Below are 26,835 nucleotides of genomic sequence, written 5' to 3' on the forward strand. Positions count from 1 at the left end.
GTTTGATGTTTTTAAATGGAGGGTGCTTAGAGACCTTGGCAATAACAAGTGAACAAATACATTAATAATAATAATAATAATAATAATAATAATAATAATAATAATAATAATAATAATAAAGTTGCAGAACACATTGGTCTGGAGATCCCCCTACTTGCGAGATGCCTTAGAAACGGACTGCAAAACTGCAACCCTAATATACCAAATGCAGGTTTTGCTCAGAGGCTAAGGGTTCACTGGGGTTTTATTTCCAGTCCTCTGCATTGCGCACGGGATTGCGCCCTTGGCCTCGGGAAGGGTGGCGGGGCCTTCTGTGGGGCGACTCCACGTGCACCGGCTCCACTTCCACGAGCGAGGCCTCCCGGGTCAGTCTGTGGTGCTTCTCCTCCCCAAGCCAAAGGGAGATTCCTCGGAGGCTCCGCCGCCCCGCCGCCCCGTGCGGTTCCTTTAAGAGTTGGCCTACGTGGCAGTGCTTCTCGCAGCGAGTGCAGCCACTTCCTGTGCAGCCTCGTTGCAATAAGAGCAGCAGCAGCAAGCTGCCAGCAGCCACCACAGGAGGGGTTGTCGGGGGTGTGTTTGAGTGAGCGGCTAGTCCGGTCTCCCAGGCGCTGAGCAGCACCCAACACATCCTGGAGCGAAACCCACTGCTCCCTTCGCTACTCCTGCAGCACTCACTTAGCCATGGGGCAGAACGATCTGATGAGCACCGCAGAGGATTTTGCAGACCAGGTGGGTGTGGATTCATTCCTCTTTCCTCGCCCCACTTTCTCTTGAAGCAGAGGAGGCCTTACTGCACACATGGGGTTTTGCAGATATTTCTGTAGCGTCCAGTTCCTTTCCTTCACGCGTCTTCTTTGTATTATATAGGAGAGAAGATTTGCGGAGTGGGGGCGTTGGTATTTTGTGCCTGCTGTGTGTGTGTGTGTGTGTGTGTGTGTGTGTGCTGGGGGAGGGGAATTGGTCGTTGAGGATGCAGTCTCGTTCCCAACATCATAGGATCCACCTCACAGGGAATCGGGAGATCAGCCTTCCTCTCTCCCGAGTGCTTTGCACCCGCACAAATTTGAGGGGCGCGGCCCCATCTTTCAGTGATCTAATCTAAAATGACGGGGGAAGATTGCTTAATAGAGTGTTCGCTTGATTGGTGTGGGATAAGTCTTACTTCCCCATCACAGACAGAATGAGAAACCAAAGCAATGTCTATAGGGCCAGGGTTTTATCACTCGCCTCCTCAACCTCCTAAACGTTTGCGTCTTGTGATAATTGGGGCTCAGGTCACCTGTGAATAGCCAGCCCTATCGAGTAGCTAATCGAGCAGATGACTAGTGTGAAATTCACAGTTCCCCTTAAAGAGAACTCTGGATTATTATGGGACAGAAGACCACTTTCAGACATCATAGATTTTCCTCCCCACTGGCAATAATTTGCCTCTGAGATTAGAGGGATTCGCTTTAACGTTATGGGGTTGCACGTTAGAGAAATGAAGGCGTGTCTTGTGCGTTTCTTTGCTATATCTATCCTATCCTTGAGGGAGGTAAGAGATTTGGCAATTTCCAGAAAATGGTAAAGTAGATGTTGGAATAGGGTGTTTATTTAACGTGGTCTATAAATGTGGGGGGGGGGGGAGAGAAAGGGAAAGAAAATGTGAAAATAATGGAAGTTTCTCTACCCATGAGCTTCTGGAATCTGGGAGTGCTATGGTGTCTAACCACCACCAGTATAATCTCTCTTTCCCTCTGTAGAATGTGTGAGTCATTTAATGTACCCTACCTTTGGAGTGGGGGCACAAATAACTAGTAATGTAAAGTCAGAAAAGGGGTTTTTCTCAGAGACCATGATCCTATCAAAATGCTGGACAAAGCATGAGGAAATTGATCGGTGTATTGGTAATATGCTGATCATTTGTCTGTGTTTTATATTTACCTTTATCTATTATATTTGAGTAGTATTCAAGTTTACAAAAACCCCAAGTCTTTTCTTACATTATTTTTTTTTACTGATTTCTGTACTGGAGGCATCAGTACCTCTGTTTGGCACTCCAGATTAAATAGAGTGCTAACACAAACCAATCTTATCCTGGGGTTGCTTATTAGCCAGAAGAGCCAAATCTTCACCTTTCTCTGGATCAAAAGCGGAGAAGCTAAAAACTTTCCTCCCTATTCCCTGTGTTCATGAATGAATGGAATTCAAGCTTCCTTTCCTTTCCTCAGCTCATGTGACATCTGGTTCCTTACAGCCCTTGTGTATATTTCTTTTTAGCTTATGAGAAGGTAGAAAACTGCCCCAAACTATTCCCCTGGTTTCCTTTTTAAGAAGAAAATGACCAGGAGGTGTTGAAAGTTGTTTTAATTCTTTTGGCGTTAGGGGAAGAACAGTTGGTGACACATTCTGTTGTTCAGGTGTGTGGAAGGTAAAAGACACGTCTCTGCTTCCTACCTTTTGGACAAAGGAAAAGACAATCCGGTATTATCTCATAAGCCAGTGTCAACTGTTCCTGTCCTGGTACAGGTTTATCTAACCACAGTCTGGCACTGTGATGGAAAACATGTGTGAGACAGGCAACAGCTTAAGCTGTTTGATGTGTCTGGTGCCTCTTAAGTGAACCAGCAAGTGATGTTGGGGTGGGTGTGTTGCCTTTACAAAAAAAAGGTACATACATCCTGTGGGACTCCAGGGTATTTCCCCCCTCTTAAATATAAAGCACTATAGAAATGAAACGAATAATAACAATTATTCTTTTCATTTCTATACTGCTTTATATTTAAGAAAATAAACAAATCTCAAAGCAGTTTACATCCTACATTATTATATGCTTTCTTTGGTTTGGAGAAAGGATAATATCCCTTGGTAAAAATATCCCTTGGTAACAAATACATTTAACTGCATGACCTTAATTTACCCTGGGTAAAAAAAAGAAAAAGCCATCTGAGACGGCAGGCATGGTAACAGTGACTTCTGTCACTGTAAGAGTTTTTATAATTTGATGATTGAGGGCCCTGGAGCTTAGCAGCTTGACTGAACATCTACACTAGCCCAACAGACAAAGTATGGGATGCTGTTGTGGTGCAGCAGTTAGACTGCCATACTAGGACCCAGGAAACAAGGGGTCCAATCCTCACTCAGCTACAAAGTGCACTGGGTGACCTTAGGCCAGTCACTTACTCTCAAGCTAACCTACCTCACAGGGTTGTTGTGAGGATAAAATGGAGAGGGGGAGAACAGTGTACACAACCGTGAGCTCCTCAGAAAAAAAGTGGGACAAATAACTAGATGTAGCATAGTGGCTGAGATGGCACATAGGAACGCAGGAAGCTGCTTTATACTGAGTCAGACCCTCATCTAGCTCAGAATAGTCTATACCAGCGGTTCTCAACCTGTGGGTCCCCAGATGTTGGTCAACTACAACTCCCATCATCCCTGAGCTCTGGCCTTGCTAGCTAGGGGTGATGGGAGTTGTAGTTCAGTAACATCTGGGGACGCACAGGTTGAGAAAGGCTGGTCTATACTGACTGGCAGCAGCTTTCTAGGGTTTCAGGCAGGGAATCTCCCAACCCTACCTGGAGATACCTGGGATTGTGTCTGTGACCTTCTGGGTGCAAAGCAGATGTCAGAATAATAGAATCATGGAGTTGGGAGGGACCCAAGGGTCATCTAGTCCAACCCCGTGCACTGCAGAAATGTTCTGCCACTGAGCTATGAACCTTGATTCAGGAAGGCCCTGGCTCACCTTGAAGTTACGAAGTGTCAGATAATAGAAAGTACTGTATTTTTCGCCCTATAGGACGCACTTTTCCCCCTCCAAAAATGAAGGGGAAATGTGTGTCCGTCCTATGGGGTGAATGCAGTCTTTCGCTGAAGCCTGGAGAGCGAGAGGGGTCAGTGCGCACCAACCCCTCTCGCTCTCCAGGCTTCAGGAAGCTATCCGCAAGCCTTGGGAGCCCGCAGGAGTTCCCGCTGGGCTCCCAAGGCTTGCGGACAGCAGCCTGCAGCCCGAAACCCGGGGAGCGCAGCGGAGCGCGCCCCAGGCAGCTCTCCGCAAGCCTTGGGAGCCCGGCGTGACTTCCCACCGGGCTCCCAAGGCTTGTGGATAGCAGCCTGCATCCTGAAGCTGGGGGCGCGCTGCTCAGCTTCAGGCAGATATCCGCAAGCCAGGGGAGACCAGTGCGACTTCCTGCCGGGCTCCCTAGGCTTGCGGATAGCAGCCTGTTCTGGGGGCTGGGGTCGGGGGAAGCTCGGGCTTCCCCCACCCCAGCCCCGCGCCTGGGGGGGAAATAATTTTTTTCCTTTATTTCCCCCCGTCCAAAACCTATGGGCCGGTGCGCCCTATGGGGCGAAAAATACGGTACTTCACGCAGCACGTAGTTGAACTATGGAACTTGTTCTCATAGGAGGCAGTGAGGGCCACCAACTTGGATGGTTTTAAAAGAGGATTGGACATAATTCATGGAGGAGAATGCTATCAATGGCTACTGGCCAGGATGGCTGCGCTCTGCCTCTGTGGTTTGAGGTGGTAATGCTTCTAAATACAAGTCGCTGTAAACCTCTGGAAGGAAGAGTGCTCTTGTGCTCAGAGCCTCCTTTCTGATTTCCATCAGACCATAGTTAGCCGCTGTGAGAACACAGTGCTGGGCTAGATAGGCCATTGACCTGATTCAGCAAGCTTTCCTTATGATCTTATGCAGGGGTCAGCAAACTTTTTCAGCAGGGGGCCAGTCTACTGTCCCTCAGACCTTGAGGGGGGCTGGACTATATTTTGGAAAAAAATATGAATGAATTCCTATGCTCCACAAATAACCCAGAGATGCATTTCAAATAAAAGGACACATTCTACTCATGTAAAAACACGCTGATTCCTGGACCATTTGTGGGCCAGATTTAGAAGGTGATTGGGCCGGATCCGGCCCCCAGGCCTTAGGTTTGCCTACCCATGATCTTATGTCTTTAGGCAAGCATATAAAAATGCTGAGTTAGCAGTAATAATGACCCCATTTTTCTCGCCCCCCCCCCAATTCCCACACCGCTTCATTCTCCTTTAGCTAGCCCAGACAACTGCAGTGTCTTTCAGATGCTGCTAGACTACAACTCCCATCATCTCTGACTTCTGACTGAACTGGATGGGGTTGATGGGATTTGGAATCCAACAACATCTGGACTCTAGAGGGCACCACAATGGCTACATCCCTTTTTAAACCTCCTACAGCCCAGTTTTGTTCTATCCCTAAGCTTTGATTCATGATAAATTCCCTGCACATGAGTTGCATCCTCCTAGCTTTGCTCAACAATTCTGCACCCGTCCTCACCCCTGACAGCTCCCCATCTGCTCACATTTATTCTTTATCTCAACTCCTTGCCTCTTCACCTTGATTATGCTCCAGGTGCCAATAATCTTTTTGTATACTGCTACTCTGCAAAGTGCTGTGCACGTTAGTAATGATACATATTTTAAAAAACAGTCAGCATTCTTGCCTAGAAACCATTGTTCTATCTAGCTCAGAATTTCCTTCACTGGCTGGCAGCAGCTCTCCAGGGTTTCAGGCAGGAGACATTCCTAGCCCTATCTGGGGATGCAGGGAACCATTGTGCTTGCATTGTGCTTGCAAAGTAGATGCTCTACCTTGTAGCCATGCCCCTTGCCAATAAAAACCCCAACTTAATATTGCCCTAGGAGCAGAGGTGCCTTGGTGAAACAATTTTTTTTTTAAAGCATTAGACCATAGGAAGCTGCCTTTATGGCAGGGCAGATCATTGGTCCATCTAGCTTAGTATTATCTACACTGACTAGCAAAGGATTTTCAGGGTTTCAGACAGGGCTCTCCCTGTTGAATGGTCTCTTTAAATTTGAAGGTTCATTATTGTTCCACAAGATGTGTATTTCTTTAAAGGCCAGAGCAAATAACATGACCTTGTTTTACAGCTGTGAAGCAGTATAGCAGGTGCTGTTAAGTTGTGGTAATTAAGTTGTTGGGGAAAGAGCAGCATGTAGCTCTCTCAGTACCCTGGTGGATGGGTCATGCTTATTGATATATTGTAATTTAGTGTAAAAGGAGTTTTTGTTTTTGTTATTAAAACCTAGCAAAAGTTATTTTGCGTTTCTTGAATGTGTGGTCTCCCCAGCATGCTTTCTGCAGTGCAACTAATCTGCAAATAGCCAACACTCCCAGTCTTACCTGGGGATGCCTGGGATTGAACCTTGGACCTTCTGCATGGAAAGCAGATGCTGTACCCTGAGTTGTGTCTCTTCCATGCTACTGGCAGGCCCATCAGCTGGATAGAAAAAGTCAAGATTTTTGTTATCCATAAAATGCAGGGCGACAACAGATGTTTTGGATCTGCATCTTCTGCCCAGTTTTACAAGACTGCATTCTCAGATGCTTCTCTCCATTAAAAAGAGGAAGCTGTGCATTTATATGTATATTTGCATGTTTATTTCTATGAGTTTGTTTACACTAGTTGCGAAATGAGGTTTCTTAAACACACATTCTGAAAGCCCAGTTGTCCAGGAGAAGATCTTTCTTGCCCTTCCCAAAATGATTTCCACTAAAAATAACTTTTTTCGCACTGATTTTTTTGTTTTTTAAATACTCACATCTTCTTAGCCACGTAGTCTGTTGGTCTAATTTTCAAATGGTGAGTTGGCAGAGCTCTGAAATAAGGATGTGTCTGTCTTAGTTCAAATACGAATGAGGCTTCTTACTTGGTTTTCAACAGTCTGCTCTTCCCATCTTGTGGGGACAAATTGAGGTATGGCAGGGCTGCTTTTGGGTGAAGAAGACAGACCAGGTATGTGGAAACCTTAGCTCTCCAGATGTTGCTGGACTACCACTCCCATGAGCCCCAACTAGCATGGCCAGGAATGATGGGAGTTGTAGTTCAGCCATATCGGGAGGACCAAAAGTTCCCCACACCTAGGACTGACACAGGGAACAGAGTTCGCATTTCTGCCACTGGAATTCTCATTGCCACATGGGCCCATAACCACAAGGGGTTCGGCCCCCCCATGGGTCTCTTTAGGAATCTTCCAGACTCCTTTCCTAAATTGTTGGCTTTCATTTCAAAAGAAAAAGATGCTTTTAATGTTCTTCATTTTGAGGGGTTTTTTTTAAGCACGGAGGCAGTATTTTTTGAATTGTTTAGTAAAATGCAAATCTGTTCCTGCCTTCAGTTGATCTAGCCAATGAGTGCAAAACTGGCAAAATTATCTGGTGTTTGTGAGGGCGTATTTGGATCCCCCTGAAATTGCAAGGTGGATATTCCTTTTTTAAATATACGCAAACCATAACCTCTAGCAGCAACTGGTGCACTTCTGCCATAGTTGCAAAAGGCAGCCTCAAGTGTTTTGCAAGTACAGTACTTTGCAATTTAATTGCAAAGCAGCTGTTGAGGTTTTTGCAGCTAAATTGATTTCTCTGCCAACTTCTCCAGATAATTTCCTCTTCATGTCCCTTACCCCAGCAGACGGGCCAATTACCACCTATGCAACTACAAAGCAAAACCATTCAACTTTGGGGGAGTGCAGTAATGTACCACAGGTTATATGTCTGTATGTGGGGAGAGATATTTGCACAGCTGGCGTTTGTGTAACAAGCAACTCCTGAAAACATCTAATCTGGGATTTAATTGAAGATTCTTTAGATAAGGAAGGGGAGGAATGGAAAATTCAACTCTACAAGCTATCATTTTTTGGATTGGCTGGCATTTCTGCTCTAATTAGTGTGATGCCAGCATGGTTGTGATAAGCTAAAACACCCTGAAGGGGAAACATGTTGCTACGATTGCACTGGTAGGATTGTGATATGGGATTCTCTAATTTATGCAGGCCGTGGTTGCTAGCCTTTTGTGGTTGCCACCAAAACTTGAGAGACTATATTATCCCATATATACACAGTAGGTCCCTGCAGTCTATAGGAGAGCTTAGTCAAGTTCCAAAGACCTCAGAAGCCTACTTCATAGTATTTCGCAGCAGATCTTTCAGTATGGATGTGTGGAACAGCATTCCCATCAAGACAAAAACAGGTGCCCGCTATCTGCACTTTTCTGGAAACAATGGAAACTTCTTGTTGTTCTGATAGGCTTTTCCAGCTTAATGGATAGGTTCTGTAATGTGTGTCTAAAGGTAAAGGCACCCCTGACCGTTAGGTCCAGTCACGGACGACTCTGGGGTTGTGGCGCTCATCTCTCTCTATAGGCCGAGGGAGCCGGCGTTTGTCTGCAGACAGCTTCCGGGTCATGTGGCCAGCATGACTAAGTCACTTCTGGCAAACCAGAACAGTGCACGGAAACGCTGTTTACCTTCCCGCCGGAGCGGTACCTATTTATCTACTTGACGTGCTTTCGAACTGCTAGGTTGGCAGAGGCAGGGACCGAGCAACGGGAGCTCACCCCGTCGCGGGGATTTGAACTGCCGACCTTCTGATCGGCAAGCTGGGTGTCTACTTCATATTATTTTTAAATTTATCTGTTGTTATTTTATGTGGTGCTTAAAACTGTTTTTTGCTGTGTTTATTGCACTGTGTACATTGCCTTGAGGCAATGTAGATAGCTAGATCAGTGTTTCCCAACCTTGGGCCTCCAGCTGTTTTTGAACTACAATTCCCATCATCCCTGACCACTGGTCTTGCTAGCTAGGGATGATGGGAATTGTAGTTCAAAAACAGCTGGAGGCCCAAGGTTGGGAAACACTGAGCTAGATGATCGCTAGATAGATAGATAGCTGTAGCTCAGTAATACAGCACTTGCTTTTCATGCAGAAAGTTCCAAGTTCAGCCCCTGGCATATCCATATAGGGCTAGGAGAGACCCCTGCCTGAAATCCTGGAGAGCTGCTGCCAGTCAGTGTAGACAGTACTGCACTAGAGAGATGAACAGTCTCACTCCTTATAAGATGGTGACCTTTGCTACTAGCAATTGCCCTTTCTCTTCCCCAACAAGCCACGTTTCCAGAGCTCAGCCCTGAAGAGAACTAGGCCTAGTAGAAGATCTGAATTGAATGCAGCCAGGTGCTCTGTAATTGTTGTTTATTTTACCCTCTTTTCCATTACAAGGCTTGGCAGGCCATTCATGTAACCTCATTAGCAGCCAAGCTGTCTGCATAAAAGTCCTTCCCACTAATGGTTTAGCTTGAGAGAGAATAAGCTGCTGGTTTCCTCTCCAACATCTTTATATTCCTACCCTAGGTACTCTGTTCACAAGCTCAGTAGATCCATTAGTATAGAAACTACAGGAGAAAAACATGCTGCTTTTTATTATGTACAGTGTAGGATAATCTACCCACTCTCAGGGTTTTCCAAAACAAAACCATCCGCTTCACACACCTGTAGGAAGCTCTATAACTCTTCTATTTGGGTTATTTCTTTAGATCAGTAATCTCTATACAGTGGTGCCTCGCAAGACAAAATTAATTCGTTCCGCAAGTTTTTTCTTCTTGCGAAGCACGGTTTCCCATAGGAATGCATTGAAAATCAATCAATGTGTTCCTATGGAGACCGTCCGGGGACAGAGGGGAAGCGCCGCGCGCCTTCCCCTCTGTCCCCGGAGATTGCGGGGCTGGCAACGGGGAGAAGCGATCTTCTCCCCGCCGCCCCTTGCTTCAAAAGAGGTCCGGGGACAGCGGGGAAGACGCGCTGCGCTTCCCCGCTATCCCCGGAGCTTGCGGGGCAAGCTTCGTTCTGCGAAGCAAGCCCATAGGGAAATGCGTCTTGCGAAGCGGCTAAGAAAACGAAAAACTCCTTCGTCTAGCGAGTTTTTCGTCTTCCGAGGCGTTCGTCTTGCAGGGTACCACTGTACCATTTCCTGACATTTAACCAGTTGCAACTATGTGAGCGTGAGGCAGGGGGAGGAGCTACAGCAGGGGTCAGAAAACTTTTTCAGCAGGGGGCCAGTCCCTCAGACCTTGAGGGGGGCCGGACTATATTTTGTGTGTGTGTGTGGGGGGGGGAATGAACGAATTCCTATGCCCCACAAATAACCCAGAGATGCATTTTAAATAAAAGGACACATTCTATTCATGTAAAAACACGCTGATTCCTGGACCGTCCGCAGGCCGGATTGAGGAGAAGAAGATTGGGCCAAATCCGGCCCCCGGGCCTTAGTTTGCCTACCCATGAGCTACAGGTTTTAAGCAACTGGGAAACAAGAAAGCCAAAAGCAACTACTATGCAAATCAAGGAACGCGCGGTCCTCCATATGCTGTTGGACTACAGCTCTCATCAGCCCTAGCCAGGATAATGGGAACTGTAGTCCAACAATGTCCAGAGGGCCACAGATTTCTTAATCCCTGATGTAAATGATCAACATTAACAAGTGTGACCTGAAATCAGTAATTGCATGTCTCACTGTGTCTTCCTGCAGAGGGCTAGAACCATGTTGTAAATATTGAATTTAAGATGTTTAGGGTTCCAGGACATTTTGCCAAACCTCTGTCCCAGTTTCAAATTTTGTTTATCTGCATCTAGTCACTGGGACATCACAAGTGCGAGGGTTCAAAAACCCCCACAAAAAACCACAAGGGAAAATATGTATCCACATAGTAACATGAGTTGACAAATAATTTCTTCACCAAAGGTGCCAGATTTCTTGTAAAATTCTTATCGGGGAGGAATAATAATAATAATAATAATAATAATAATAATAATAAAATAATTTTATTTATATCCCGCCCTCCCCAGCCGAAGCCGGGCTCAGGGCGGCTAACAACAATAAAACAGTACAAATTGTGAAATTATGAACAAGGCTATTCAACTTGAGTAAATATGTGCCATGCTTTTCTCCTTGTTTCTTCTTCCAGATTTCCTCGGTTAGTTCCACCCAAAAGTACAATTCTGTGTGTTAGTCATGTATGGTCTGTGAGCATGCCTGAGTTTTTACTTATTGCTTTTGCATCTTGCTCTCTCTGTGTGTATAAGTGATCTCAGCACTTGCATTTTAACCTAGAGAGCTGCATAAATTCCTGCCTTGTTGCATGGTGGACATCAGGAGTTGGGGACGTCTGGTGATCATAGAATCATAGAGATGGAAGGGACTCCCAAGGGTCATCTAATCCAACCCCCTGCAGGAAACTCAGCTAAAGCATCCATGACAGATGGCCATCCAAACTCTGCTTAAAACTCTGCTTAAAAGCATCCAGTGAAGGAGAGTCCACAACTGCCTGAGGGATTCTGTTCCACTATTGAACTGCTTTTACTGTCAAATCTCCTTTCTTGTAACATGTTCAAATCTCCTTTCTTGTAACATGAAGCCATTGGTTCAAGTCCTACCCTCCAGAGCAGAAGAAAACAAGCTTGCTTCATCTTCCATGTCTCCTTTTCCCCAGGCTGAACAGGCTAGCTCCTTCAACCGTTCCTCATAAGGCTTGGTTTCTAGATCCTTAATCATTTTGGTTGTTCTCCTCTGCACACATTCCTGCTTGTCAATATCCTTCTTAAATTGTGGCGCCTAGAATTGGAGACAGTATTCTAGGTACAATAAAGGTAAAAGGTACCCCTGACCGTTAGGTCCAGTCACAGACGACTCTGGGGTTGCGGTGCTCATCTCGCTCTATAGGCCGAGGGAGCCGGCGTTTGTCCACAGACAGCTTCTGGGTCATGTGGCCAGCATGACTAAGCCGCTTCTGGCGAGCCAGAGCAGTGCACGGAAATGCCGTTTACCTTCCCGCCGGAGCGGTACCTATTTATCTACTTGCACTTGACGTGCTTTCAAACTGCTAGGTGGGCAGGAGCAGGGACCGAACAATGGGAGCTCATCCTGTCGCGGGGATTCAAACCACCAACGTTCTGATCGGCAAGCCCTAGGCTCTGTGGTTTAGACCACAGCACCACCCGCATCCCATATTCCAGGTACAATAGAGTGGTACTATTACCATAGGCGCCGACACCATGGGGCCTGAGGGGGCTCGAGCCCCCTCAAAAAATTTTTTGGGGGGGCTCAGCCCCCCCAATAATCTCGGGCGCCCTTCCAGCAGAGCGCCGCCGCCGTCCCCCGCCTCCTCCCCACCTGCTCCCTCGCCAGCCAGCCAGCCAGCCGCGCGCCCTAGTCAGAGAGCCCCGGCCGTCCCCCGCGAGATTAGGGAATCCCCGGGGGCGGGGGCTCCTGCCTCGCTGCTTCGCAGCACCACCGCCACTGCCAAGGCACTGCCGGGGGGAATTTCCTTCCTCCTGGCCCCCGCGAGAACAGGGGAATCCCGACTGGCCACACCTCCCAGCCAGCCGATTGGCTGGCTGGGGGGCGTGGCTTGCCCTATTTAGGGCCGGAGCCACTTTATTTGCATATTCATGAGCTTATTTATTATTCATGAGCTTTCCCGGGCCCCCCCAATATTTTTTATAAGTCCGCGTCCCTGACTATTACTTCTCTTGATCTGGACACAATACTTCTGTTGATGCAGCCTAGAATAGCATTAGCTTTTTTTGCTGCTGCATCACATTGTTGACTCATGTTAAGCTTGTAGTCTACTAAGACCCCTAGATCTTTTTCACATGTACTGCTGGTAAGCCAGGGGTCTTATATTTGTGCTGCTGGTTATTCATGCCCAAGTGTAGAATCTTGCAATTGTCCCTACTGAAATTCATTTTCTTAGCTTGGGCCCAGTTTTCCAATCTGTTAAGGTCACTTTAAATCCCAATTCTGTCCTCTTTGGCATTAGCTATCCCTCTCAATTTGGTGTCATCTGCAAACCTGATGAGCATCCCCTCAATTCCTTCATCTAAGTACCGTATTTTTCGCCCTATAGGACGCACTTTTCCCCCTCCAAAAATTAAGGGGAAATGTGTGTGCATCCTATGGGGCGAATGCAGTCTTTCGCTGAAGCCTGGAGAGCGAGAGGGGTCGGTGCGCACCAACCCCTCTCGCTCTCCAGGCTTCAGGAAGCTATCCGCAAGCCTTGGGAGTCCACGGGAGTTCCCACCGGGCTCCCACGGCTTACGGAGAGCTGCCTGCATCCCGAAGCCTGGGGAGCGCAGCGGAGTGCACCCCGGGCTTTGGGCAGATATCCGCAAGCCTGGGGAGACCGGCGCGACTTCCCGCCGGGCTCCCTAGGCTTGTGGATAGCAGCCTGTTCTGGGGGCTGGGGTCGGGGGAAGCTCGGGCTTCCCCCACCCCAGCCCCACGCCTGGAGGGGAAATATTTTTTTTTCTTTATTCCCCCCCCCCCCCCCAAACTAGGTGCGCCCTATGGGCTGGTGCGCCCTATGGGGCGAAAAATACGGTAATTTATAACGTTGAACAGAACCTTGTGGCATCCCACTTGTAACTTTTTTCCTGGATGACAAGGAACTATTAATGCACAGTTTTCCTAATTATGTGTCGTGACGCATTAGTGTGTTGGCTGCAGTGTTTAGGTGTGTCACATGAATGCTTCCCATGCTGCTCCTGGGGCTGGAAAGGAGTTAGTTTCCCTGATCCTCCAAGTTTTTTAACTCCATCAGAAAAAGAAATGAGATTAGTCTGGCATGACTTGTTTTTGAGAAACCTGTGCTGGGTCTTAGTATTCACAACATCCTTTTCTAAGTGCTCACAGACCAACTATTGAGTGATTTGTTCTAGCACCTTTCCTGGTATCAATGTCAAGCTCACCAGTTGGTAGTTACCTGGATCTTATTTTCTTCCCTTTTTGGAAGACGGGGACAACATTTTTCCACCTCCAGTCTGCTGGGACCTCACATGCTTTCCAAGAGATTATAGGCAAAGGTTCTGAGATTATACCGCAAGTTCCTTTAGTACCCTTGGGTGCATCTCATCAGGCCCTGGAGGTTTGAAATCAACTAAAGTAGCTAGGTATTCCCTTACCATCTCTTCCTATCCTGGTCTGCAGCTCCCTCCTTACATCATTAATCTGTTATCATTGCTTTCCTTTTGTGCAAAGACAGAGGCAAAGTAGATGTTGAGCAGTTCCACCTTCTCTCTGTCACCCAATAGCATTTTTCTGTCTTCTCCACATAGACGATCTACCACTTGCTTGTTGTTCCTCTCGCTTCAAACACAGCCGAAGAAACATGTCCATCTTAAATCTCAGTTCATCTGTAAGCTCCTTATGCAGCCGCCCTGGTTTGTTTAGATGCCTCCCACTTTTCTTGTTGGAACTGTCTGCATTTGGTCCTTCAGTACTTTGCCCTTAAGAAACTCCCATCCATCTTGGGCTCCCTTCTCGTCAGATATTTCTGACAATGGGATCTCAACCAGTAGCCCTTTAAGCTTTATGAAATTGGCAAGTCCAGAGTGCCTGTCCGAACTACGCTCACCTTTCCTTTGCCTCTGTTATCATGAACCCTAGGAGGAGAGGACATGATCACTTCCTCCCACGTTTCCAAGTACTTCCACTTTATCAGTCAGTTCCTCCTTGTTGGTGAGGACCAGGCCTGCAAACAATCAAGCCTCCAAACAGCTCGGACAAACTACCAGCTTTAATCCAAAAGAAAGAAGCTGATTCTCTTCAGTCTCCTCCACCAATCCTTGCAAACACCCCTGTTTACGAGTCCTGTTCACGAGCTCCCGGTTGTGAGATCCCAGAAGTTACTTGCCTGGCATTATTCACACTGTAGTTTTCATCTGCCCCAGCTTGCTGGTTGGTTGTCCCGTAACCATGCTCAACAAACAGCATGAAGACTTATTTTTATCTGCTTACTTCCTGTGAAGGGTGCATTTACCCAGTCATCAGAAACGAGTGTGGCAAGCCTTTCCTGGTATAAATAAATGTAGGAGTGTGTGTGCATGTACGTGTGTATTGCTGCCTGAATCCAGAAAGCTAGCCTGTTGGGGGAAATGCTAGGCTGAAACTTTTTTCCTGACTTGCTTTTTTTCTATGTGCCAGGAAGCGTGGGTTTTTTTTGGGGGGGTGGGAGCTGGAAAACCTCTTTTTTGTAACCATTTCTTAAATTGCTTTGTCCAATATAAAGAGAAACAAGTAAATGTACAAAACGATAACAAGATAAAACAAATCCAAAAAAGATAATGAAACAACATACAGTGGTACCTCGGCTTAAGTACTTAATTCGTTCCGGAGGTCTGTTCTTAACCTGAAACTGTTCTTAACCTGAGGTACCACTTTAGCTAATGGGGCCTCCTGCTGCTGCCGCCGTGTGATTTCTGTTCTCATCTTGAAGCAAAGTTCTTAACCTGAGGTACTATTTCTGGGTTAGTGGAATCTGTAACCTGAAGCGTCTGTAACCCGAGGTACCACTGTAATAGGGTTTCTGGCACCCTGCTTACATTAATAAAATGTAAGCTAAAGAATACTATAGAACAGGAATGAGGAGAATTCTGTGGCCTGCCAGATATTGCAGGAATTCCAGTACCCATTAGTTCTGACCATTGACCCTACTGGCTGGGGCTTAGGTGAGGGAGGAGCCCAGCAATGTCTGGAGACCCACAGTTTCTATACCCCTGCTATATAAAGCTGCCTGAATTCAGAGATCCTTCAAACTTGGGGTAAGAAGCTAAGCTGCCTCCCTGAACAGTCACAGACAAACCATTTTGCAGCACCATCTGAACATGGAGTGGCAAAAGTCTCCATAACTCTTGGTCTCAAGGTGCCCCAGGGCAAAAGGACTCACACCAGGAAATTTTGGCTGTTCACAGAAATTGCGTGGTGGTAGGGAAGCAAAGGCAAGGATTCACAGGTAAGTGGGCATAGGATTGCAATCTATATTATACATTCTGGGGAGAGAGCGGGCAGAGAATCCACTCTTTCTCTCCTAGTGCTAGAGCTCAAAGTCATCTGATTGAACTGTTTGGTTTGGCAGTAGATCCGGGATGAGCAAAAGGAAGTACTTTACACTGTGTGTACATTTAAATTATGGAGTACACTGGAGAGGGCCACTAGCTTAAAATAGCTTTAAAAAGGAAATCATGGAGAATTTGGTCTGTTAAAAGGCTCTGGCTAAATAGACTTATCTCTGAGCCTTTTGTCTCATAAATGGTCAGTACTGGAGTAAACGAGGCATCTTTGGAGCATCTAGGGCTGGCAATTGAGAACCAGTGTGTTATAATGGTTAAGAGCGCTGGATGAGTACCTGGGAGACGGGTTCAGATCCCCACTTGGCCATGAAGCTCACTGTGTGAGCTGTGGGCCATTCACTACCTCTCAGCCTCAGCTATCTTGCAGAGCTGTTACGAGGATTAAATGAGAAAATGATAGATAGATGATAGATAGATAGATAGATAGATAGATAGATAGATAGATAGATGATAGATAGATGATAGATAGATAGATAGATAGATAGATAGATAGATAGATATAGATATAGATAAATGCATGATGAGAAACAAGGTGGTGGATTAGCAAATCCTTTAGTGTGACCTATTGCTATAGCTCTGGGATTAGATTGCCTACTGCGGCCTTCACTAACCTGGTGCCATCCTGGTTGGTTTGTGTGTGTGTGTTGGACTACAACTCCCATCAGCCGCAGGCAGCATTGCTGATAGTTGGGCATGATAGAAGTTGTAGTCCCAAAAAATATGGGGAGTACCCAAGTTTTCAAAGGCTGGTTCAATGCAAGTCCCCCCTCCCCTCCAGTTTTGATTAGCTGTGGTCTCTGTACAGTCACACAATTGGAGACATTTTCAAGCTAGATGCGTTTTGGCATGTGCCCCATTTCCACCCTTTATGTAACGTGAGTCAAGGGGCATGGCTCCTGCATCCCACTCAGTTTGCAGTTGCCTCAGAGGGAACTTGCTCTGGCTTGAGTCTCCTGGTGGGTCAACCTTACCACCCAAGATACAAATCTGGTTTGTTTACATTTAAGTGATGAGAAGGTATTCCCCAAGCCAAACACTTTGGAAGTGCCCTTAAGGACATTAGGAAAAGCTCTGCTGGATAAGGTCAAAGGCCCATGTAGTTCAACATGTTTTTACAGTGGCCAACCAGAGGCCCATTAAGGGAAGCCTGAAAGCAGAACCTGAATCTTTTCCACTCGCGATTCCCAGCAACAGGTATTGAGGCAATGCTACCTCTTTGACACCAGAGGGAGAACACAGCTGTGCTTTGAGGGGAAAGCCATCCCTATCCAGGTAGGAAGCCAGGCGGTCCCTGCTTCCTGCCCACTCTTTTCACCTGTGTTTCTTTCCCCTGGCAGTTCTTGCGAGTGACAAAACAGTACCTCCCGCATGTGGCCCGCCTCTGCTTGATCAGCACGTTCCTTGAAGATGGCATCCGCATGTGGTTCCAGTGGAGCGAGCAGAGGGACTACATTGATGCCACATGGAACTGTGGGTACTTCCTGGCCTCCATCTTTGTCTTCATTAACCTTTTTGGACAGCTAAGTAAGTGGCACAATACTGAGATCCATGTACGCTTGTTGTTAAATGGAGATTCTGGTTCCTGGACCAAGGGGACCCATAAATTCTCTGCTTGGACTACAGCTGCCCAGTCTATAATAGTGGCATGTCCTCTACAAGATCACAGCCCTTAAGAGCATTCACAGTCCCCTTCCCCACCCCTTTATGCCAGATGACAGGTTTTGAAGCCGCCCTCACTCTTCTTAAATCCAGGGGTGGGGAAGCAGATACATCCGGCAGGCCGAATCCTTATCACCCCTCCCCAAATTTGATAATTATGCCTAGTGGTGAGGTGCTTTGAAGCCCCATGAATCAGCTGATCTGCAGGGCTTCAAAGCACCATTTGGGGCTCTTGGTAAGGGACTGGCTGCAAAGAGCTCTGCACTGTGCTTTGAAGCCCCACAGATCAACTGTTCAGCAACACTTAAGGAGACCCTTCTGGCCAACCCAGCTCATTTTTTTTACCCTCCTGCTGACAACACACATGGTATCAAGTGATTGGAAGGTGGGCCAAGTTAAGCCCTTGGACCAGAGGTCCCCCACCCTCTTTAGAGATAGGAGCCCCAGTCATCATACAGTCAGATTGTGGGCAACCTTTCCAGGTTCCTACAGGTAGTGACCATTTTCCAGGGGGAGGCAGGTTTCCGTTCCTGGCACCTGCATGCATCACCAGAGCATTCATAAGCACGTTGCACCCCATTACACCCCCACACCCGTTCTGGCCTCTTCCGGGTCCAAAAGGACTTGTACACTAGCAATCGTGCATCAATTACTCATGCCTAAAATGGTTGCCACCTCTACAAGTCAACCATCCTTTCATTCTCCTGCAGAGTCATTTTCATTCTTCCTCACCCATTCTCTCCTCTCACCCCCCCCCCCCAGTGGCTTATAAAGCAGAAACAGCCACTCACAGGCCTCTCATTTTCCAATCCTGCAGCAGTACACCATGGCTTGATGCCCAACAGCTCACGTAGGTGAGCTTTGGAGTATTTCCTCAGTTGTAAATTGCAGTGACAATTGCTTAATATACTCTTGGCTTAATATACTGTAGAAGAGCAGTGGGGAATCTCCACTCCGTGGACCTGATTTCAGCCAACCCATGCCCAACAGCCCTGCACCTGACTGTATATGACAGCTGATCATCAGTGCATGCCAAGCCCTGGACCTTTGCCTATGTGCTTTGTTTTTGTCTCTCTTTTGGCTCCCATGTCTGTCAGCACTCGGTCCCCTGAGTTTGCTTTTAGTGGGAAAGGAAAACGGGTCAGCTGATGTCATGGCCATGTCACATGGTTGACAGGCAGGTGATCTGGTGGCTGCTGGACTAGTGCTTAAAAACAAGGCTGCCTTTAAAGAGATTGATGTTGCTAAAGTTTGAGGAATGAAGGCTATGGTTCAAGAGACAAGCCAGCAGAAAGCTTTGCAGGCGAGTCAAGGATTTAAAAGACAGGAGGGTCAACAGAACCTTAGCAAGGGGAACATGATTCACTAATGCTGTTGACTTGGCTATTTCTTCTCTTCCGCCTCCTTTCCTAGGTGGCTGCATCCTAGTGCTGAGTAGGAACTTTGTTCAGTATGCCTGCTTTGGATTATTTGGCATTATAGCACTCCAGGTAAGGAAATCAATCCCAACTCTTAATTGCACAACACTGAAAAATCGTGCCTATTCACACTTGCCCCTCCTGGCTCTGAAGCTGGAGGTTCCATTGCCCCGCAAGCGCCCCTCCAGTAGCAAACTAAGGTGTCTGAGTGCTGACGGGCTCGAAGTCAAAACAAGAGGCGTGGTCACATTAGCCCTGAGTTATGCAGAAGTGGGAAAAAACACCTCTTGTTTTCTCAAAGAAAACCACAATGGGGGGCAAACAGAAATTTAAAAACAGCCCCGTGTCCAGCAGTTTAATGTTCAGTACTTCAGGTGGAATCTGCACACTCACCTTGAGCCCTGAGTTATGATGGCTATGCTCTGCCTCACAGCCAGAAGCAACACTGCAGTTGCTGTGGGGAGAATGCTCTTGTGCTTGGGTCCTGCTAGTGTGGCATCTGGGGACCACTGTGAGAACAAGATGCTGAACTAAATGAGCTGTTGACATGATCCAACAGACTCATCTTATGTTCTTACCTTATGAGATAGCTGCTGCAAAGTTCTTGGGAGAGCAGGGAAGCAAAATAAATTTAAAATGGGTACCCTCCTCTCTAAGTCATGCACATGTTTGCAAAATATATTAGCAGTAAGGCATTTGTTTTTCTTTAGCAAAAAAGCGCTGCTCCATTTTCACTCTCATACCCCTTGCTTGTCCAAAGAACCCATCTTATTTACACAGTGACATTAATGTGCATAGATCTTTGCAGAGAAAGCATAAGTGAACATAACAGATCCTTGGTCCCAAGGAGTTTGTGTGCTAAATAGGGGACAGAAAAAGAGTGTGGGAGAGGGAAGGTAGAAGAAGCGATGAGAGTGAGCATCAGCAGATAGATGCCAAGCTTCTTTTTGGAGTATTTAGCTGCTTCAAGCTTGAGATCAAAAGGAAAGGGTGGTTTTAAGCAAAGGGTTCAATCGTGTCTGGTTGTTTCCTCCTAGACAATTGCGTACAGCATTTTATGGGATCTGAAGTTTTTGATGAGGTATGTCTCATTCTCTTTTATCTCGTTTTACTAGTTCTTGCTTATTTAATCTTAGTTTCATTTATCGTTCACTTCTAACCAGCCAGCACTGAGGAAAATGATTATAGTGTCCCTTGCGCATTTTGCTTGTCAAGGTTGCTTTTGAGTGTTTCTTAACGTTTTATGATCATCGCTATCATCTGTTACCTACCTTTCACTCTTAAGGCCTCAGTTTGGTGACAACAATCAAATCGCAAGGTTAAAAAACTGTTTACAACTTACAATCACAGAAATAAGGTGGATCCCAAAAGATATATACATCTCAGGTGTCAAAATGTAAGCCACTTTCACTCTTGGGACTTGTCACTCAAAAACTCCAGAGGCAACCAGCATATAACCTTTAAGCATCTTAAGACTTGTAACAGCATATTTGATTGTGTCACTTTAATTTTTGTTGGTGCACAAGCCCTTTGTGAATCTTGTCACACCTGGTGTAGGTATTCAGGTGTGTGTGTTTTGGACTGACCATATTTCACCGTCTACAGGAACCTTGCTCTGGGGGGTGGTCTGCTGCTGCTGTTGGCTGAATCACGGTCAGAGGGGAAGAGCATGTTCGCAGGAGTCCCCACCATGCGGGAAAGTTCCCCTAAGCAGTACATGCAGCTGGGTGGACGAGTGTTGCTGGTCCTCATGTTTATGACGCTGCTGCATTTTGATGCTAGCTTCTTTTCGGTAAGTGGCCCAAACATTGCAAATAATTTGTTTTTAATTAGTGGGAGAGGTATTTTTGTATGGAATTTGCCTCCTCCTCCTCCAGCTCCTCCTATTCCCAGCACTGGTAGGTGCCTATTGATCCTGGTAGGTTGGAAAGCAGGGAGGCCAATGTCAGGGGGAGCCAGAGCAAGTGATGGGCAGGCAGAGTCAACCGATGATAGTTTTCTCCTCACCCTCCTTCCTAATGAGATGCTATTGTTATTTATTGTATGCATTGGCCATATTTTTTTGCACTCAGCTGCCTCAAAGCAATCCATAGAGTAAAAATAAAATAGCAAAGACATGAATATCAGATTTTAAAACAGCAATAGATAAATAAAAGAATGCATTTACAAGGAATGTGTCCTTCCATATCTGAAGGAGCGTCTCCACCCCCATCGTTCAGCCCGGACACTGAGGTCCAGCACCGAGGGCCTTCTGGCGGTTCCCTCATTGCGAGAAGTGAGGTTACAGGGAACCAGACAGAGGGCCTTCTCGGTGGTGGCACCCGCCCTGTGGAACGCCCTCCCATCAGATGTCAAGGGAATAAGCAGCTATCTTTTCTTTAAAAGACATCTGAAGGCAGCCCTGTTTAGGGAAGCTTTTAATGTTTGATGTATTACAGTATTTTAATATTTTTTTTGGAAGCCGCCCAGAGTGGCTGGGGAAGCCCAGCCAGATGGGTGGGGTATAAATAATAAAATTATTATTATTATTATTATTATTATTATTATTATTATTCCACTGCATGTAAAGGATAAGCCCAACAGATAGATTTAACTACCCTCCCAGTTAAAAACCATAAGCCTGGATAAACATGACAGTGATGGCGCAAGGTCTGCTTCCTGGGTGGGTGGGTGTGAGCATGTGTGAGCATTCCGCCACTGAAAATGCCTGTTGTCAAAGACCTGGGAGGCTAAGGAGGAGGAGGCTGACAGCCAGGGCTGCCTCCCCCTAGAATGGTGGCAAATCCTAAGGCCAGCAGGTGAGGCCTGGCTGAGGGGAGGCTGAGTTAGGTGGGGTAAGATGCCCTCTTCTCCCTTACACCAGCCTCTGCTGAATTCTACTTTTCTCTATCCCATCTCCTCCCATAGATCTTCCAGAACATCGTGGGCACAGCCTTGATCATCCTTGTGGCTGTTGGTTTCAAGACAAAACTGGCCGCCTTGACCTTGGTCATCTGGCTCTTTGCCATCAACATCTACTTCAACGCCTTCTGGACCATCCCAGTCTACAAACCCATGCATGACTTCCTCAAGTACGACTTCTTCCAGACCATGTCCGTCATCGGAGGCCTCCTGCTGGTGGTGGCCCTTGGGCCTGGTGGCGTGTCTATGGATGAGAAGAAAAAAGAGTGGTAGAAATAGGAGGGGCAGGGTAAACACATCATCTCGGTGTCTGGGGACTGACTTTTTCAACATGGGTTCCGTGGGGGAATACAACCAAACTGCCAGCATCTTATGTATGTGCCCAACAATCCCTTCTTAAAGGGCACACTTTTTTTTTTTTAGAATTCATGAAGGCACTGATAATCTGATAACTAGAGCATTCTTCATCAAGGAATGTATTATTTTTTTTTGCCTCGAAATACTGTTCTGCTTTCTTTTGTAAATCTCCAGAAATTGAAACATATAGAAGCTGGCTTGCCAAGCACCATGTGGGCACTGTATTTGCCGCCTTTACGTTTCCTTAATGGTTTTCTAAGACGCATTTTTTTTAAAAAAACGAAACAAAAACTACTGTGATCCGATATTCCTGTTTGTATACTTTTGGTGTCAAGGTGTTCCCCACGTCTTTTTTTTTTTTTTGCGTTCTTGTTGTAATTAAAGAAGTCGCCTCCCAGATTGAGCCGTGACTATCTGAGCGATAGATCTAGCGCACCTTTTGTACTAATGGGAAAGGGATTTTTCTGCTTTGAAACAAGCCAACCCACCACAGTATTACAACAGCTAGAGGGAGGACCATCCCTTGAAACAGAGGCAGGAGAAAATATGTGCAGCAGCTGGGTCCCTCCCAGCAAAAAGCTTATCCACTACTATGCTGTAGCAAAAAGAAGTGGGTGGGGGGGGGACAGTGTGTTTGGGTTTTATGAACAATTCTTTCAGGTGGGGCAATCAGAACAAAGTCCATTGGCAATTCAGATTTCTAAAATCCATCTTCACCTATAGCCATTCCTGTTACTTTGTTGGAAATTTGCATACATTATAAATTTTGGAGCAGTGCCCCATATTCTGTAGATTTATGCAGTTGCTATTTGGGGGCAGTAAAAATCTGACCCAAATGAGCCTGTGTACCTGAACAACCTTGCTGTATTACACCAAAGACCCATCTGACAGACACTCAGAAGATGCCAGAAGAATGATGGAACCTGTGACACACTAGATACTGTTCTGCTACAGTTCACTGACCACTGTCCATGCTTGGCAGGGGCAGATGTGAGTTAGGTGTCTATTAAGATATGGAGAACAGTAGGTTCCCTGTGGCTATATTATGTCACAAACAGGCAGGTAGCTGTTGGTATCTAGTATTCAGAGGTAAAATGCTTCTGTCTGTGAAGGTTCTCTCACAGCAAATGGCAACAAATTGGAATCTAGACAGTTATCTAGTCGTACTTGCCTTATTTTGTGGCACTGATTTCCACCAAATTATTTATAGGTTTGGTGAAAAGCGTCCATTTTATGTAGCCCTCATCTATCCATCTAGCCGCCTTCATGGGTGAGACGAACCGTCTACGTTTAGGGTTTTTTGTTTTTGTTTACATTTTTTAGCTCTCTGAAGGGCTACGGCAGTGCGAATGAAGATCCAGCTAGCTACTCTGTGCTAAAACCTCAAAATCCTTTGAAGAAAGGTCCTTGTCAAATTTTTCATCTTGCCCAGTAGATTTCTTCCATTCATCCACCAATAAATATATTTTGCAATACCCCAGAATTTGCACCTGGAATAATAATAATAAAGAGGTCAAATTCACTTGTATTTATCTTGTGTAACCTAAGAGGATTCAAGCATTTTTTAAAGGCAGAAACTTAGCATTTGCCCATCTGTCCAAGGGGGAGTTATGGACACTTGTGTTCCAGAGGAAAGAATCTCTAATGCACCACCATTGTTTTGGCTGGTTGTGGAAGATACAAAATGAAAAGTAAGGGAACCTCCTGGTTTAAATCTACAGAGTCTTCCTGCTTTCACCTTCACTTCTTCAGAAGGGGAACTGCAAAGCCAGCCTGACTCTCACATATGATGAGCCTCCTTGTTCAGCCCAATGGCCCCCCCATCTAGTCCAGCATCCTGTTCTCAGTGACCAACTGGAATCCATTTGGGGGTGGGAAATCTTAGTTGTACAAGTATAGAGATCTATAGAGATCTGTAGAGATCTAACTGATGAGGAACCTGTGGCCCTGGCTCTGGTCATTAAGACTACAACCTGACCATTGGCCATGCAGACTTAAGGTTACCAGATTTTTTTCAATGAATCCGGGGACACTTCAACTTCAATGGATTTTGTATGGGGACTGATTTGTAAATCTGGGGACTGTTCCCGGGAAATGGGGACGTCTGGTAAGCTTAATGCAGACTGTTGTTGGAGTACAGCAGCAACTGGAGGACCATGGGCTATCGCCATCCATCATAAAGATTAGAGCAGCCTATACTTTATTAACAGACACTGCCCAGATCCCCCTCAACCCTGGACCTTGCCCCAAATACCTTGAGATTAACAAGAAAAAGGCAATTTTTGAGTGAAGGAAGTGCTACACTGAAGGCCAGCAACACTGGTTGTGCCTTCATAGCAAGACTGAAAGGGATCTTGCAACAAGGACCATTCTGTATTCAGTGGCGTCTAGTTCAGATGATGCATCCCTAGTCCAACAAACTGTTTCCTGGATCAGGGATGAATTGGGAGAGCTCCTTCCTCATCTCACACACCTCAAAGGCTGAAATTCTAGCTCCCACTAACCTGGTTATAGACCCAGTGAATTCATTAGGACTTTCTGCTGAGCAGAAAGTTAGCATTGTGCTGTAAGCCCTGATTCATATGTTAGAGCCTGGGAAGTTCAGATTAGGTTAGAATCCCCAAAGATCAAATTCCGTTGTTTTTAAATGCAAGAACATGTGCAAATATCAAACTGTAATAATTAGGCCTGTAGCTACTATCCCATGGTTATAGCTTCTTTGGCGATCACTTGTAGCCAAGTAAGATTGTCTTCCATAAACACGGTTTTAAAAAGTGAGTCCATAAGTGACTGTGGAGGCCAATTCTGAATCCACCTGTCCGTCGACAGTGGGGACATTGGTTTCTGGGTGGGAGTTGATCAGGTGAGGGTTTGCCAAGCATGCCTTCCTTTTAGCACGTTTCTCCCTTGTGTCCTGAGTTCGAGTGTCTTCAAAGCCCATGGCACCTTTGGGAAAGGCTGTTCTCCAGCTGGAGCATGGCGGGCCAGTGTTTCCTCCCCCACAGGGGACCAGGCAGGGAACTGTTAGCAATTTTGGCCCTTTAAAAAACAAAGAGCAAATGCAGGCAAGCATGTCAGAAAAACATTGTAAACTAGAAACTTAGAAGGTTCGTACAAGCTTACATAAATCAAAGTACAATGGCATTGTTTCTTCCACACATACCTCTAAAGATCAGAATTAGGCCTAAGGCAAAATACTGTACACATCCAGACAAAAACTCAGACTTCCTTTCACAGCTTCCTTGCAACACACAATCTGTGTTTATGGTGTAACAAACGTCTACTTCCCACTGGTGTCTCCCAAAGCTTTGAGTCTCTGATTTCAACTTTTGATATCAACCTCTTGCCCAGGCCTGCTTGTTTCTGGAAGAGAAAAATAATTCCATGTGTAGAAATTTGCCTTTAAACAAAACAAGAGCTTCTAGACCTCATAATGGTGAAACATCTTTAAAACGGACAGGACTGTAGTTCAAGGGTGCTGGGAATTATAGTTCTGTGAGAGGGAAACAACAGTTCCCAAAATCCTTTGGTGGGGTGGGGAGTCTTAAATGTATGGTGACTTAAATGCATGGTGTATTTGCAGCCTGGTTTTTATCCCATTTCTGTTTTGCGGTGGTAAAATTTGCTTCATTTTAATGCTCCCTTTTGCTTGATCGTGAAGCAATTTCCCCCCAAAGCAGCAAAGAAGCCTTTCATATAAATCATTAATATGTCCAATGTTATAAGAAAAAAAACTGCTCCTTTTCCCTTATGGGGTGTCCAAGAGCCTGTATAGAGTCCTTAAGTGGGTTCCCTATCAGTAGGAGAAAATAACAGAGGCCAACCAGAGTATATTAAGAAGCAAAGCGGCTAGTAAGCCTGATCTTTATTAAAGGAAATAAACTGTTGCAACAGGATCCCCACTCACCACATGCAGGAGGGAGGAGGACTCTGAACAATGGTGCACAAGCCCTTATATAGACCCTTGAAATTGCCCACCCTGTTGCCCAAGACCACCCCTGTAAAACATCATACATACATCACAGGAGGCAGTGGTCTACAGCAGAAATCCTGTCTGTCAGGATACTTGATAATGGTCACTGATTGCATTACCAGTGCAGTCTGGCTATTCTTTTGTGATGGTTAATACTTTAGTTCCTGAATCCAGGTCACAGGCTCACCTGATTCATACACAAATACGCCCTTTAAGACAGGATTTGCAAGCAAAAGACAATGGGAAGGCTTTCCCCATTTGCCTCCCTTACTGCAGAGGAATATTTGAGGTCAATGTGGGAGAATCAAAATGGCTTCAGGATTGTTCTCCCATACTATTTCAGACACATGGTTCATATATTCAGATATGTGTGCATTTAAGAATATTCTATATTTGAGACCTTAAAATTCTTATAACAAGGTTGTGACTCCATTTGGGGGACTCCAGAGCTTGTGCCCAGAGCTGGGGTTGCTAGTAAAACGTGACACCCCCCTCCACACACAACACTTCTGGTTCTAGTGAGAAGGGTGTGTAAAGTGACAGAAATTGCATTTGCACTCACCCTAAAGAATGCTGAGATGAGTGCTGGGGATTGATTATATGTAAATCACAGTTCCTAGGCTTCCTGGGTGAAGCTTTGTGCTTTAAATTATGATTCTTAATATCATCATACCCATCTGTGATTTATTAATTGCTTTCTAAACAACTGTCTCAAGGTGATTTACACATGAGATAATTAAAAACGGCAGATACATTTAAAACAGGTCTAAAAACCTAACGTAGACACTGGTGGTAAAAGACCA

General features: G+C 45.9%; 1 protein-coding gene across 1 annotated transcript; it reads left to right on the forward strand.

The window, feature by feature from the left end:
* Nucleotides 1-469: 469 nt before the first annotated feature.
* SURF4 (surfeit 4) lies at nucleotides 470-22,483 on the forward strand. Its single transcript, XM_028714665.2, has 6 exons — nucleotides 470-729; nucleotides 17,062-17,248; nucleotides 18,797-18,873; nucleotides 19,839-19,882; nucleotides 20,407-20,593; nucleotides 21,709-22,483. Exons 1-6 carry the CDS (start codon nucleotides 682-684, stop codon nucleotides 21,973-21,975), a joined length of 810 nt encoding a protein of 269 aa, XP_028570498.2. The 5' UTR covers nucleotides 470-681; the 3' UTR covers nucleotides 21,976-22,483.
* The last annotated feature ends 4,352 nt before the right edge of the window (nucleotides 22,484-26,835 follow it).

This window comes from Podarcis muralis, chromosome Z (assembly GCF_964188315.1).
Source record: "Podarcis muralis chromosome Z, rPodMur119.hap1.1, whole genome shotgun sequence".
NCBI classification, from domain to species: Eukaryota; Metazoa; Chordata; class Lepidosauria; order Squamata; family Lacertidae; genus Podarcis; species Podarcis muralis.

Excerpts from the sequence above, each read along its gene's own strand:
- SURF4 (XM_028714665.2), top strand. The coding sequence starts at position 682 with ATGGGGCAGAACGATCTGATGAGCACCGCAGAGGATTTTGCAGACCAG. Across the intron at positions 18,874-19,838 it reads TTGGCATTATAGCACTCCAG|ACAATTGCGTACAGCATTTT; the intron begins GTAAGGAAATCA and ends GTTTCCTCCTAG. Across the intron at positions 20,594-21,708 it reads TTGATGCTAGCTTCTTTTCG|ATCTTCCAGAACATCGTGGG; the intron begins GTAAGTGGCCCA and ends CTCCTCCCATAG.